This window comes from Scyliorhinus torazame, chromosome 19, assembly GCF_047496885.1.
Source record: "Scyliorhinus torazame isolate Kashiwa2021f chromosome 19, sScyTor2.1, whole genome shotgun sequence".
Classification (NCBI taxonomy): Eukaryota; Metazoa; Chordata; class Chondrichthyes; order Carcharhiniformes; family Scyliorhinidae; genus Scyliorhinus; species Scyliorhinus torazame.
The window spans coordinates 83,657,956-83,673,840 of record NC_092725.1 but is presented as its reverse complement, the minus strand read 5'-3'; the positions used below and the strand labels follow the sequence as shown (position 1 = coordinate 83,673,840).

The 15,885-nt window shown below is 39.3% G+C and overlaps 1 protein-coding gene across 2 annotated transcripts in view; it reads left to right on the top strand.

Moving 5' to 3' along the window:
* mkrn1 (makorin, ring finger protein, 1) overlaps positions 1 to 15,885 on the top strand; it is a 101,207-nt gene that overhangs the window by 40,585 nt on the left and 44,737 nt on the right. For both annotated transcript variants that reach the window (XM_072484624.1, XM_072484623.1), the window contains exon 3: positions 9,917 to 10,158. In XM_072484624.1, the coding sequence (XP_072340725.1) occupies positions 9,917 to 10,158 (242 nt within the window). The remainder of the gene's footprint in view (positions 1 to 9,916; positions 10,159 to 15,885) is intronic.

Genomic DNA, 15,885 nt, shown 5'->3' with positions numbered 1-15,885 from the left:
TAGACAGATTCTTGTTCGGCAATGTAATCAGGGGTTATGGGGGGGGGTAGATGGGAATGTGGAACTCAACACACCAGATCAGCCATGATCTTACTGAATGGTGGAGAAGGCTTGAGGGGCTTCTCCTATTTTGTATCTTTGTCATCCATAATTGGCCTTGATAAGGTAGTGGTGAGCTGCCTTCTTGAGTCCATATGTTGAAGGTACATCCACAGTGCTGTTAGGAAGGGAGTTCCAGAATTTTGCAGGACAACTGTATAGTTCTAAGTCAAGTTGGCATGAGGCTTGGAAGGTAATTTACAGGTTGTAGTATTCTCTTTAACTCTGCTCATTCCTTCAAGATTTGAGGGCACTGATTTGGAAGATGGTGTCTAAGGAGCCTAGATGAGTTGCTGAGGTACATCCTGTACATGGTGCTAATCAAGCGGGCTGCTTTGTCCTGGATGGTGTCGAGCTTCTTGTGTGTTGGAGCTGCACTTATCCAAGTAAGTAGAGAGTGTTCCTTCACACCACTGATTTTTGCCTTGTTGATGGTGAACAGGCTTTGGGAAGTCAGGAGGTGAGTTATTCGCCAAAGAATTCCCAGCCTCTGACATAGCCACTGTATTTATATAGCTGGTCCGGTTCAGTTTCTGGTCAATGGTAACATCTAGGACGTTACCATGTGGGGCATTCAGCACTGGTAATGCCATTGTATGACAAGGGGAGATTGTTGGATTCTCTTTTGTTGGAAATGATCTTTGCCTGGCGTGATGCAAATATTACTTGCCACTTATTAGCCCAAGCCTGAATGTTGTCCAGATCTTCCTGCATATGAACACTGACTGCTTTGGAATCTGAGGGTCTGTGAATGGCGCTGAACATTCTGCAGTCATCAGTGAATGTTTTCACATCACACTTTTTATTATGGAAGGAAGGTCATTGATGAAGCAGCTGAAAATGGTTGGGCCTAAGATACTATGCTGAGAAATTCCTGCAGCAATGTCCTGGGACTAAGACAACCATCTTCCCTTTGCTAGGTATGAATCCCAGAGCAGCACGGTGGCGCAGTGGGTTAGCACTGTGGCCTCACGGCACTGAGGTCCCAGGTTCGATCCTGGCTTTGGGTCACTGTCCGTGTGGAGTTTGCACATTCTCCCCGTGTTTGCGTGGGTTTCACCCCCACAACCCAAAGATGTGCAAGCTAGGTGGATTGGCCATGATAAATTGCCCCTTAATTGGAAAAAATGAATTGGGTACTCTAAATTTATTTTTTTAAAAGGTATGACTCCCAAGTAGCGGAGTTCCCTCTAGGTTGTGCAAGTCGCTGGCAAGACCCGCATTAGTTCCCATCCCTAACCCCCCGGTTTGGATTACTAGTCCATTATTAAGGTCGGTCGGGCTCCTTAATGCCACACTCAATCAAGTTCAGCCTTGATGCCAAGGGCACAATCACTGTCAGATCACCTATTGAGTTCGGCTCTGTTCTTGTTTGGGCCTAGGCTGCAATGAGGTCAGAAACTGTGTGGCCCTGGCAGAATACAAACTGAGCATCTGAGTAGGTTATTGATGAGTATGTGCCCTTTAATAGCATCGCCATTCCATCACTTTACTGATAATCGAGAATAGATTGATGGTGCAGTGATTGACTGGGTTGGATTTCTTCTGTTTGTGTACAGAAACTACCTGGCCAATTTTTCACATTGCCTGGTAAATGTTAGTATTGTAGTTGCCCTAGAACAGCTTGGCTAGTGCTGCAGCAATTTCTGGAGCTACAAGTCTTCAAAGCTATTGCCGGAATATTGTCAGGGCCCATAGCATCCAGTGTCTTCAGCAGTTTCTTGATCTCGTGGAGTGAATTGAAGTGGCTGAACACCGACATCTGTGATTATAGGGACCTCTGGAGGAGGCTGAGATGGATCATCCACTCAGCACTTCTGACTGAGGATTGTTGCAAATGTTTCAGCCTCATCTTTTGCCGTCTCATAGTTATTCCAATAATATATATCCTGCATCACATGATCAAACCTCCCCAGAGTTGACTAATTGATTGCACCAGTGTGTCAGCTACTGATGAGCTGCTAATGGCCTCCTCCCCAGCCCCAGAACTTTACCAGCTGCAGCGGGGATGGAGGTTGTCCTGCACAGGGTTCTGCAGGATATGAACCACTTCATTTTGGCTGGAATCCCCAAGCACATCTGCCCTACAGCAGTCACATTGCTCTGTTCAAGTTGCTACTGCCGTAGATCTCAGGATCAGTTCCTCACTCAATGGAAAATGACCCTAGGGTGGCAGTAAATTAGGAAATATGATGAGCAGGAAATGTGCTGAACTCTCAAATTGCTGGACAGGCTCCAGAATTCGTCATGGTCCCAGATGAGGATGAATTTAGGAATATAGGAAGGATGTGATCACACTAGAGGGGGTGCAGAGGAGATTCACCAAGATGTTGCCAGGGATGCAGCATTTTAGTTATGAAGAGAGGCTGGATATGCTCGGGTTGTTTTCTTTGGAGCAGAGAAGGCTGACGGGACCTGATTGAAGTATATAAGATTATGAGGGCATGGACTGGATGGAGAGAAAGCTGTTCCTCTTAGTTCAAGGATCAATAACAAGGGGGTATCATTTTAAGGTGAAAGGCAGGAGGTTTAGAGGGGATTTGAGGAAAAAGAAATTCACCCAGTGCTGGAATGCACTGCCTCAGTGGGTAGTTGAGGCAGAAAACCTCACTCTTTTTAATAAAATAAATAAATAAATAAATACCTGAATGAGCACTTAATGTGAAGGCGAGAGGTCATGTACTGGGAAGTGAGATTAGTGTAAGTTTAAAGGAGTTTTTTGTTGGTGTAGGCTTGATGGGCTGAAGGGCCTCTTTATTTCTGATTCTATAAATGCTGCTGTATAGACTGCCATTATTGCAATATATGCAAATAAAGGAAACTTGATGCAAATCCCCTAGTTGCAGGTTTCATGGTAATTGAAATTGTTGATTTACATTCATGCGCCTTATTTCACGAGGGTGCTTCCTTCAGTCTTTTTTCTGAAGACATACATGGTAGCACATGGAAGATCTTAGAGTCTAGTAGACATAAGAGGTCCTTGCGCCACACTAGTTTAAGTAGATATAAAATAGATGAGGTGTTCTATTGGTTGTTGGGGAACATAGAATAGAAACATAGAATTTATAGTGCAGAAGGAGGCCATTTGCCTATTTGCCTATTGAGTCTGCACCTACCCTCTGAACGAGCACCCTAACCTAGGCCCAATCCCCACCTTGCAACCCCTTTAGGGGCAATTTAGCATATCCAATCCACCTAATCTATGGGAGGCAACCGGAGCACCCGGAGGAAACCCATGCAGACACGGGGGAAATGTGCAAACTCCACACAGACAAGTCGCCCAAGGTCAGATCCTCCAGTCACCCCTCCCCAGTGAGATCTAGGTTGTCTGGAGTTCAGAGGGAGGGAGTGGGGTGGAGAGGGGAGATCATAGATCTTGATTTTACAGTGCAGAAGGAGGCCATTCGGCCCATCTAGTCTGCACCGACCATTGGAACGAGCATCCTACCTAAGCCCCCATCCCCGTAACCCAGTAACCCCAACCAACCCAACCTCCCTGAACACTAAGAACAATTTAGCATGGCAAATCCAACTAACCTGCACATCTTTGGACGCAGACACAGGGAGAATGTGCAAACTCTGCACAGACAATGACCCAAACCAGGAATTGAATCTGGGACCCTGGCGCTGTGAGGCAACGGTGCTAACCTCTGTGCATCCGTACCGTGCCGTAAGAAATAGGATGAGGGACCAAAACTGCCTAAAGTGTTCAGTGTGATCTCATAAAAGCCCTATGGATCTGTGTCTGATTTACTGGGAATCAGCCATCAGTGAAGCCAACAAAGTTCTGAGCTAATGAATGACTTTGTGCTTTTTTTTCTGCCACATATGTCTGTGATCATGTTCTGACATCCACTCTTAATTATTGAAAGATGCACAGCCTTATAGTGTTTGTTTTTAAACTTGCCAGATAGAGAGACCACTTTACTGCATGTGATCCATTCCAGTAAACTGCTTTACAATGGCAAAGGTTCTGTGATCGCTGGGCTTACATATGCTTAGTTATTGGAGGATACTTGTTTGATTCACATGGGCTATGAAATTAGTTTACAGGATGGTTTAATGTTGAACCTAAGTATAGTGTATCTAGCATAAAAGCTCCCAGGTTTCCAGACTTTGGACCCAGTTGAACCAATCTCCATATTTGGACCTCATATTTGTCAAAGGTTAGATTATGTTTTGCAGTATTGCTAAGCTCCAGGATTTAACTACACCTCCGTCTCCTGACATGATATTATTGGGGCGGCACGGTGGCGCAGTGGTTAGCACTGCTGCCTACTGCGCTGAGGACCCGGGTTCGATCCCAGCCCCGGGTCACTCTGTGTGGAGTTTGCACAGTCTCCCCGTGTCTGCGTGGATTTCACCCCACAACCCAAAGGTGTGCAGGTTAGGTGGATTGGCCACACTAAATTGTCCTTTAATTGGAAAAAATAATTGGGTACTCTAAATTTATTTTTTTATAAAGGCATATTATTGACACCATGGTTGCCCTCTGATACAAAACCTCAGTGTGTCAATTGTAACTCTGGCTAATTATGGGATAATTTCCCTCAGCCTTGTCAAATTGCAAAAGCATTTCCATAACCATGCAAAACAAAACTTGTATCCCCTTCCCCAAGGCCTATTGCTGAATGCTGGGAATCTACCTCCAATCTAGTATCTCTTGCCTAACATCTTTTGTATGCTGAGATAAAAATTCAAAGCTTGGGTAAAATGACATCTCAATCTGAACAACTTCATAGAATATCCATTCTTTGTATAATTAGTGTATTTCTTGTGGCTCATATGTTTTATGAGAGAAATGTTTAACAGTATAATGTCTCCAATCCAGCCGTTCAAAAACTGGACTTTATATTAGAATATGCCATGCAGCAATTTTAATTGAGTAAATTTTTTTAAAAGCTGGACAATTTGACTAGGCCTAGCATTGATGTGGCGTGGCACCTGACTGGTTATCGCCTTCATCAATTGCATACCAGTCTTATTTCCACATTTCAAACGACTCTTGGCACCACCTGACCCAGCTTGACCCGAATTGCTCAGTGCAACATTCAGCACTCCCTCTGTCTCGAGACTGCTGGTTTTGAGACACTACCATGCAATGCACAATGTGTTATTTTGCTTGTAATGTTGCACAATCTGAAGACCATTCTTAATGAGAGTCTCCAGTTGGTAAAAGTTTAGTTGTTTAGCAAGGGAACCTTGTAAATTGCCTTGTCATTGCTCTTGTGGGAGCTTGGGCACAACTTGGCAGTTACATTTCCTAGATTACAGTAGCGATTACATTTCAAAAGTACTTTATTGGGAATGTTGGGAAGTCCTGAAGTTGTGAAAGGTGCTAAATTGAATGCCCAGCTAAGGCACTTCTGAAGTAGGTTCCTGAAGTTAATCTCTTTAGTTTTGCAACAATCTAGCAGATTTAGATTTTTTTTTTTCTCTTCTGCCAGCTTGTAAATTGCTAGGTTTAATGGTTTCGTTTTCACAATCCTCATCACAGCATTTGAACTCCTCACCTCTCAGTTGATGTTCCATGACCACTACACTCCCACATCTGATATTTCTAATTCTGATATTTAAAAAAAAGGTAAGCGTTAAATTGAGGCAGGTAAAATTACATATTAGAGTAAACAAAGCCACTGATTAAAGCTTACTCAAAAAAATGGGCAGCCTCAGCATTTCTCCAGAGCGCCATGTAATAATAAAAGCTGTCCTTTTCAATCACTGAATCAGTAGAATTGATGGATGTCCTGCAAATTAAATGGCAGGTTGTACATTATCATATCTGATTCACCATACACACTCATTATCCATCTATTGGTGCATGTATCTTTTAAGTTCAGTACTTTGAAGCATGTTTAATTGAAAACTCTTAACTATCTTAGTACACGTTTTAGGTGGTTCTGTGATGTTCTCAGTGACGCACAATGGCTGCTATTTTACAGCAAGTATATTTGCCCTAGTTTTGCATTCTGATCACTGGTTTCCCAAAAAAAACTCAATGCTTTCAGCAATTTTCTTTCATTCACCTTATTTTCCCTGTGTAACAGCGTTCTTGTAGTGTATCCATAATAATGGCATAAACAGTTCTTTAAAAAGTATATATATTTTGCAAGAGCATTATTGCGATAATCCATTTGATTGTCTTTTGACTGGTTTAAAATTAAACATGAACCCTAACTTTTTCAGCTTAATGTATAAGTAATATGAAAATTCAGCAGGTTCTTTAAAAAAAATAAAGCGTAGTTTGAAGGCATGAGGCAAAGTCATCAAATAATGGAAATCCTCAAAACACTTTTCCTTCTCAACTTGCTGGTTATTTTGCACATTAATGATGATGTGTGCAATGTAGACTGGCAGCTTTGCCTTGCCAGTTAACTATATAGCTAAACTTTGTCTTCCCAGAACAGCCTGAGTTTCTGTCCAGGGAAGATTGACTTTTGGGATTGGTTTAGGACATGACTTCCACCCGTTGTCCTAAGCCAACCATGATTCCAAAGTGTCAGAAAAAAATGTTGGGTGGACTGGCGCCTGTATCCTGTTAAACAGCAAAATTCATCTAGCTCAGGTATTAGAAAATAAAATCTGTTCAAACAGGCAGAAGGGCCCAAACACTTTTGACATAGTTGATACGAAGATCTCTGAAAGAGCCAAGATAATTTTTGTAAACGTACATGGGCAGGAGAAGAAAATTCAGCATCTATTCCCTCCCTCAGTGGACTTCTGCCTATTTCCTTTAAACCCCTAACTAAACCAGCAGATTGCTGACAGTGTAATGTAGGAAAATCCAGGTTAAAATACATAGTTGGCATTACAGGCATGTATGGTCAATCCATCTAACCTGGACTTTTTTGGACTCTGGGGGGGAAACAGGAGTACCCAGAGGAAACCCACGCAGACATGGGAAGAAAGTGCAAACTTCACACAGACGAAGAAAGTGCAAACTTCACACAGGCTGTCACCCAAAGCCGGAATTGAACCTGGGTCTCAGGCCCTGTGAGGCAGCAGTGCTAACCACTATGCTACCGTGACACTTGCTTCATAAAGTTGTTGATTATAACATAATTGCATTGAAATCTGTCCTCTGCACTACCTAAAGATTGCTGCCATCCACTCTTCCTTGATTAAATTGACTGTCTTACTCATTCAAGCAACATAATTACATGTGTCGTTCAACCCTATCCATAAGGCACTGCAGGAATAAACATAAGTTCCAAATGGGAGATTTATCATTCAAATTTTTTTCAAAGCAACTATTTGCTGAGAATTTCACTGATTATGTTCAGTCCTCATTTCCTGTCTCTGCTTAAAAATCTCTGATCCTTTTTATACTAAGTTGATCCTGAGTGTAAAAATAACATTTGAGATGATCTAGTAGTAACAATGACCTGCTACAAAACATTCCTGGAAGGCTGCAATATTAGTGGTATTTGTCTTGGACCTACAATTTTTAGCTAAGCAGCCTGTTTTAAAACAAAAATATGTCCAATTGTATTAGGTTCAGTTGCTTTAGGTAAGATCTGTGGCTAGACCACATTTCCAAACATTGTGCAGGTTCCTGATGATACTTAATCAGCTTCTTTATACTTCGGGAAGGATTCAGGAGCAAATCGAGTACTGTATACGCAGCAGAGTTCCAAATCATTTTCCCTTAAAATGCGAAATTTTGTGTGCTTGCAATATTGCTCTAATAATAATAACCTTTATTATTGTCACGAGTAGGCTTACATTAACACTGCAATGAAGTTACTGTGAAAATCCCCCAGTCGCCACACTCCGGCACCTGTTCGGGTACACTGAGGGAGAATTCAGAATGTCCAATTCACCTATCCGCACGTTTTCGAGACTTGTGGGAGGAAACCGGAGCACCCGGAGGAAACCCACGCAGACACGGGGAAAACGTGCAGACTCCACACAGACAGTGATCCAAGAGGGAATCGAACCCGGGACCCTGGTGCTGTGAAGCAACAATGCGAACCATTGTGCTATCGTGCCGCCCAATCCAGTCCACAGCAGGAAGCAGTTTTGTGTTATAAAAAGAGGATTGGGAATTTTGAGCTATTGAGCTCAATAGGTCTGTATTAGGTATGGCAATATCTGGGGAGAGAGAAACAGTTAATGTTTCAGATTTAACTGGAAAAGTAAGACTTAAATGAGCATGTTATATCCATACAGGAAGAAGGCAAAATAACAGGTGTTAGAAGGGAACCTAAAAATAGTCAAGAAAAGTAAGGTAGTGAATATAGATTAAATAATTGGGATAAGTCTCCAGGGTCTGATGATTCCCACTCCAGGGCATTAGAAAATGAGCAGTGGAATTGCAGTTGCATTGGTCAGAAATTTTCCATGTTCTCTAGATTCCGGAGTTGTGTTTTTTGTGTCTGGGAAATTGCATTATTTAGGAAGAAAGGGAGAAACCAGCTAATGAAAGATCTATCAGTCTAACATCAATTGTGAAGCTGTTACTCATCATCAGAGACAGGTGTCCAAGTGCTCAAATCAACATGAACTTCCAAAAGAAAGGGCCTGTCTGACAAATCTAGTTGAAAGTTTTGTTACTGTGATGGCAGATAAAGGAGTATTTATTGATGTTGTGTAAATAGATGTCCAGATTCCATACAAAGGAGTATTAGCAGAAAGAGGAGTGCAAAGAATTGGAGGTAACTTTGTATCGTAGGTTTATAATTGGTTGGGAGGCAGAAGACTGAGTATAAATACATAAAATCTGCTGTGATTCATAGGACATAACAATTGGTTTTCCCTGGGGATCTTTACTGCATTCAAAGCTTTTCACTATATAATGACTTGGAAAGAGTGTTTCCATGTTTTATACCCAGGTTTGCAGTAACACTAAATTAGCAGATACAATAAATTGTGTGGATTAAAACTGGAATTTACAATGGGGCATAGATTATGTGTGGGCAAAACTAGCAAATGGAGTTTAATGTGGGGAACTGTGGAGTTCATCCACTTTGCATTTGAGAAATATAAATGAGCATTTAAAAAAATACAAATTTAGAGTACCCATTTTTTTCTAATTAAGGGGCAATTTAACATGACCAATTCACCTATCCTGCGCATCTTTTGGGGTGTGGGGGTGGGACCGACGCGGACATTGACCCGGGGCCGAGATCGAACCCGGGTCCTCGACGCCGTTAGGCAGCAGTACTAACCACTGCAACACAGTGCCGCCCATGTCTAATGGAATGTTATCTTAAAGTTATTGGAATTCAAAAGTGAAAACACAATAATTTGTTCAGCAGACCCTAATTGTCTAAATGCATTCAGTCCTGGGCACTGAACCTCAGGAAAGATATAGGCTTTGGAAGGGGTACAGGACAGAATCGCCAAAAGTATAACATGGCTTAAAGAGTTAAATTATGAGGACAAGTTGATTTGCATTTCCGTAGTTTAGAAGGTTGCTTGATGAACTAATTAATGTATTTAAAATGATATTCAATTTGACCAATACAGTTATTTCCTCCAGTGGGGTGACCCGGAACAAGAGGAATCATCTTAAAATTAGAACTGGGCTATTTAGAAGTGAAATCAGGAAACACTTACCACGCAAAGAGTAATGGATCTATTTCCCAAGTCAGTTGAAGTTTTTAAGACTCCGATCAGTGGAAATTTGTATTGTAGATGGCTAGTGAGGAATCTGCAGGTGGTGAATTTGAGGTATAGATCTGTCATGATCAAAGTGAATGGTAGAGCAGGCTTGAGGGGATGAGTGTCCTTTTTACTCATATTCCTAAGAAAAACGTTGTTGTAACAGGTTTATGATGTTGCATTAATTGTAACATCCCTAATTGATATACAGGTATGACCACGTGAAGCCGTCAAACCAAGGATTGTCGGAGGTTCAGAGTGGTCCTACGCCATTGATCCCGAAGGATTCTGCCACCGCATCAGCTACTAAACTTACTCCACTTACAAAATTAAATGGTGAAATGAGCACAAAAACAGTGATTGAGGAATCCAACCCTGCAACAACAAGCTCAAACCTGGAGGACTGGGTTAATGCAGCAGAGTTTATACCTGGACAGCCATACTGTGGACGAAGTAAGCTGATTCGACATGTTTACGTGCTTGATACTTAACAAAATAAACAAAAAAACAATCACAAAACAATCTACTGTAGTATTTTTCAGTTTACTTTATATAGCCTCCAATGTTCAAAATTATTTACAATAACTTATACCAAGCAGTTCCCTATCTGTTACTGACAAAATGAACAAGGGCTACCTGTATAGAAATGAGTAAATGATTCAGATTTGATTTCCTTTTTAAAAGAGCTTTTAGTTTTATGTCTTGCTCAGATTTTGTGAAAATGGAGATTACAATGTTAAAACTAAAACAGCACAATTTGATCTATGTTAGATTTATGAAGGTAAGTTATGTTTCCGTGCCCCTATATTTCTGCTGGTCCCTCCTTTGCTGGTAAGACACATTTTATTTTGAGGAGCTGGTTTTACAATGTTCGTGAAATGGCCTTCTGCTTTTTCTCTTCTCTCTCCACCCCCATCCCCTTACTGGTTCTGCTGTTTTCATTCCTCCCAAGAATCACATTTATGCAAAATAATGTGACTTTAATATAAAGTCAAAGCAGATGGTGCCCTCCGCCTTGGGGAGTAAGATGACATGAAGCTTTCACAGATAAAACTACAACTCGTAACCCTTCCCAAAATCCGTCTTTGCTGGAAGTTGCTAAGCAATGTTTAATTATTTGAGGAAGGAGAAATGCTTTTAAGAGAAGTGCTTACTCCCTTGTATCTTTCCCTGAATTGTTGGATAGTTTAATCGATTTTCTGTAAGAACGCAAAAGGAAGTCAACACCGGAAACCATAACAGCTTCCAATAATGTTACAGAGTGCAACATGCTGTAACCAAGGATAGGGAAGCACTGCATGTCAGAAATCTTTCGGTTCATAGAACTGCTTTACCTTGTTAAAAGGCAGTGTTAAGTAGAACCGATGGAACAACACACTCTGGCATATTTGTTTGTGGAAGTATCAAGAATGAGGGAGGCACAAGGACACCAGTTACTTTAACCACCTGTATGTTATTGGGTGTCATGCTGAATAAATGTGTATTGGGCTTTTGTTGAAAACAGGAATATTGTTTCTGATTTTACAAACCATGCCTACATTTTACTTAACCGACTTAGAAGTAGACCTGTTTACCAATGTCAGTAGAAGTACTATTTATGGAATATATGTTTTAGCTACCATTGAGTGTCATATAGTCCTTTGTATAAAGTGGCTGATAAATCAGATAAAATTTTAGTTCTGTTCCCCAAAGGACGTTTCTTTATTCAACTGTTTGGTGAGAATGCTGCAAAGTCTGGAGTAGCTGATTTTTCTTTAAGGATAAGGTGGCTCTTAATTGCGTATGTCTCAAATGATGAAAGGAAGATTTTTATTCATGTCATTTTTAAAATGTAATTTTTCCAATCTTCAGTGGCTCTGATATACTGCAATTGTTTGGAGCTTCTGCCATTTAATAGAGTTGCTGTATTTCTGGTGCTAAATAGTTAACATACCAAAATCTGCTCCAGCCACTACATATGGGATAGATTAGTTTAACTACAGCTCATTTACAATTCATCCCTCCTGGGGTGTCATGCAGTAGACTGGAACTTTATATTAATATTAGTAAGTTATTCTTCCAAATCACCTGGTCTTTTTGCTAGGTTTGAGGATATATTGACCCTAAATCTAGGTCCACATTTGTGATAACAAGGCCTTGTTAAATCAAGTATAAAAAGGATTACAAAAAACTTTCCAAAGTGACTAATTTAAGAACTGTCCATCCAAAATTCTATCTATTAAATTGAAAGTGCTCGAGAAAAATGGTTGCAGCTTAAAAAGCTATTATTTACAGTAATTTTAGTTATGTATCCTGTCAAAACACATTCCTGAGTCGGGAGATTTCTTTATTCAAAATCCGCCAACATCTGAAAGTCACCTTAAATTTTTGTCCAGGCGTATTAATGTAAAATAACATTAATGAGCAGTTTAAATACAACTTGTTAAAAAAGTTCCTCGTCAGATGATAGATAAATTAAACAATATTTCCTTTCTCCCAAAAGGATGATCAGGTACTGAAGTGAACCTGGTTGTAAACATGTGCTGCAGTTGAAACCTGGATGGGAAACTGCAGCTCCATCTTTCCATTGTTGACCTAGTTTTAAGACCAGTTTGGCAGTGCTGTCTCAGCACTATTGTGATTTTTTTATTTTACCCCTAAAATTTGTTATTTTTATATACATCTTTAATACAATTGTGATATCAACAATTCTTACATAATCAAATTATTTTGACAGAGCAGACTTTTTTTCTTTAAATAGTGCACTCTTTTCATTTTTGGGGAGTCTTTTTGTATAATAAGCACTTGTCCCAACCAAGAGTTAGCTAACTTCTTCAAATGCCACTTTGAAACTGGTACCCTGGATATGTAATTACTCATAGCCTCATTTATTTTGTGTGCGTGTGTGTACGTGTGTAAATGAAATCTTTGACATTACAAATAATTGTCTTAGCTTATATGTCCATAAATGTTATTTACTGCAACATCTGTCATCTTCATGCTAGGTTTTATGAAGTGTGAACTTTGACAATGTGACCGTATAGAATTAGAATTCCAATATGAAGTTATGAGTGTGGTTATTTTCAATGAATAAACTTATTTAAGAGATTTTTGTTCATTTTGACTGTATATTCTAATCTTGTATGGATTGTGCACACATGAGAGGGGAGCAGTATATTTGCAGTTGAAGTACTTTTTCCATTTTAAACTTAACTATTATTCCACTTTGAATAGTGAGGGAGGGAGGTAGCATCAACCAAACTTCAGACCATTTAGTGAGACTTAACTGTAGGAATCACTGATGAAATGTAAAAGGTGAGTCATTATTGAAATGTAAGTTTCAAAATGAGAATAAATTAAAATCTACATATTTTGATATTTTAAACCTTTTCATTGCTACTATTTTTAATTAACTGCTGGTTATGCAGGATCATTTTCACTTTTTGGCAAGACTTTTAAGGAGTCAGAATAAAATGAATTTACTGCTTCTCAGTTTAATGGCCAACTGTAACTTCTTGAGCTATTACATTCAATTTGCCAAGACAGGATACTTAAAAATAATTAGTTTTCACAATGACAAAATTATGAAATGCACGAACACACAAATACCTTTGGTTACACATATTTAGCAGTTGGCATATGGAGCATTGATCACAAGCAGGATTGCAGCAAGCTGTAAATAAGGACACACCCCTGGATTGAACTAGGAAGACTGCAATCAAGCCACCATTGGTTATAATCAAGTGTGCTATTGCTGTTTGGTCACACTTGATCCCACTTTGCCCCTTCTCTGAATGATTTCATGTTACTGATTTCTCTGTGTCTGGTAAGTCACAGGGTTTATTTGCCTTCCAGCAGTAGTTGAACCCTCTGCTATTTTGTGGTCTGGAATGCATCCCTACCTTGCTTTCGAACTTGCTCCTGTAGAACATCTTATTTTGCTGTACCTAAATGTTACTGTTTGTTGTTTTGTCTAATTTAAAGTAATGTTATATCTACTAAGATTATAATGTATCAGCATTTAAAGATAACTTGTATGTTGTGTTAGATTCAATCTAAAGAATTAAAAGTAATGTGTCAACTCAGTCACAATTGTACAAAAATGCAATCATATTTTGTCATTTAATTGATTTTTGCAAGTTCATTTTTATGTGCTCCCTTTCCCTGTCTCTTTCCCCCCCCCTCCCCCCCTATTGCCTAGCGGGTGGGTGAAACAGATCAGCTTGTAGATAGTTTATGACCTGCTGTCTGTGCTGCTGACTGATCAGGATAGCAGTCGCTTGCCTAAGGTGGCAGTAAAGCCCATTTATAGAAAGCAACCAAATCTGAATACGTTTTTAAATGAATCCCTTTTGTTTTATGGTGCCATGTGATCTTTCTGAATTTTTCTTTACATTATTCAAAATACTTTCATTTAATACTTTTTTAAAAATCTAAAGTTACTTCAAAATATGTTTTCCTCATGGTTTCATTTAGTTTTTAAACCATTCTCCTCATAGTCCAGCAGTAGAAAGGAATGGCATTTGTAGCCAGTTACAGGTGTAGGTGATTTTGGATGCGTTCAACACACACAGGTTGCAGATTAATTGTACTGTTTTGGTACAATTCAGTCGAATGGATGTGGGATCCTATCAGATACAAATGATTCTGATACTAACGGGAGGAAAGGAATGTTTGCAAGTGTGATCGGGGAGTTGTAACCAAGCATACAGGGAAAGGGTTAAAGATCGTTCCATGCATGTTTGAGATTTTCTTTTTCTTGTAAAACCAAATACTACTGTACATCATCTGTTCTCTCTGATTGATTGAATCCAGTTTGCTAACACGAAGATACAATTTTGACTAACCATTAATTTATGAAGTGTAAGTCTGCAATAAATGTAATGATCCACAGTGTGCATTTTATTAACCACAGTAAGTTGTAGTCCAGGATTTCCTAACCTAGTTTATTTTCAATGTGGTACAAATACAGCTTTATCACTTCAATACAGCAAACAATAGCCAAAACAGGTTCCGTAAAAAGTTGAAATTCTCAAAATCTGCTCCCTATAAAAAATATTTTAGCTGGGTCCAGAGAATGTGGAGAATTTTTATTTATGAATATGGTGTAGACTGTTTGGGTTACTGTGATGCAAGGTCAATCTAATATAATTACTGTCTGAATTTTTCAATATTGACAGTTAATCCAGTATCAAGTTGTATGCCATTGACATGAACTATTGGGAGAGTTGCTAAGCAGTAAGCCAAAAACTGAATTAAACCACATTACGTTGCAATTGTATATTCAATAATGAACCATTTTCAGACAAATTGTTCTCCGTTTTTGGGTGCCACTTTTATACAATTTTTTTGGTTTATAACTTTTTTGAAATCTATGCTTCAGATTAGGATCTTGTATTCTTAGTGTGAACTGATTAAAACAATAATTTGATTTTTATTGCTGTATTGTAATTGGCCCTGGATATCCTATTGTTTTTCATTTACTCATGGAGAAGTGTTTTGATTAGCTGACAACTCATGAAAAGATGTACATCAGAACATATAAAATGGCGATTAATAGTTGTGCGTTTCAGAATCATTACTGCATTTTGATGAATTAACTGTACACATTTTTGTAGTTCTTTAGCTGTTTTATATAGGTATCAGAACTGAGGCAAGCAATCATTTATACAAAAAAAGCGAGATCAGTCATACCAACTTTCTTTGTAGATGAATGTGAGCCTGCAGCAATATTTACTGTTGACTTTCTTGCAGCCACCCTGATTATTTGCTTTAATATTTCAATAAGTTCACTCTTTGTAAATTTCCCCAAAGGTTTCAATTTGAATTACTCTATTTCCCAAGCACCTAAATTAAAATTAGAGGATGGAGAGAGATTGCATGCAGCTGCATGGTTTTTACTAGGTTTAAAATGTTTTGATGTATAACGTGCATACTTCTGGGCTGTTTGTCAGAAATCTAAAAGAATTGGTTGAGTGAGCTTTCCTTCACTGTTCAATGTCAAGCCAAAAGAAGACTGTCTGGACAAACAATATGATGGTGTTTGGATAAGATCACTACAATAGTGGAGGAAGCAAATCACTATTGCTGTATTTCTTTTCTGAAAACTCTGACTTTTGTGACCACTGACTGACCAAGTGCATCTCATTAGACCAGGTCAGTAAAGTGCCAAAAAGTGGTACCCTTGTGGGCTGTACAAAT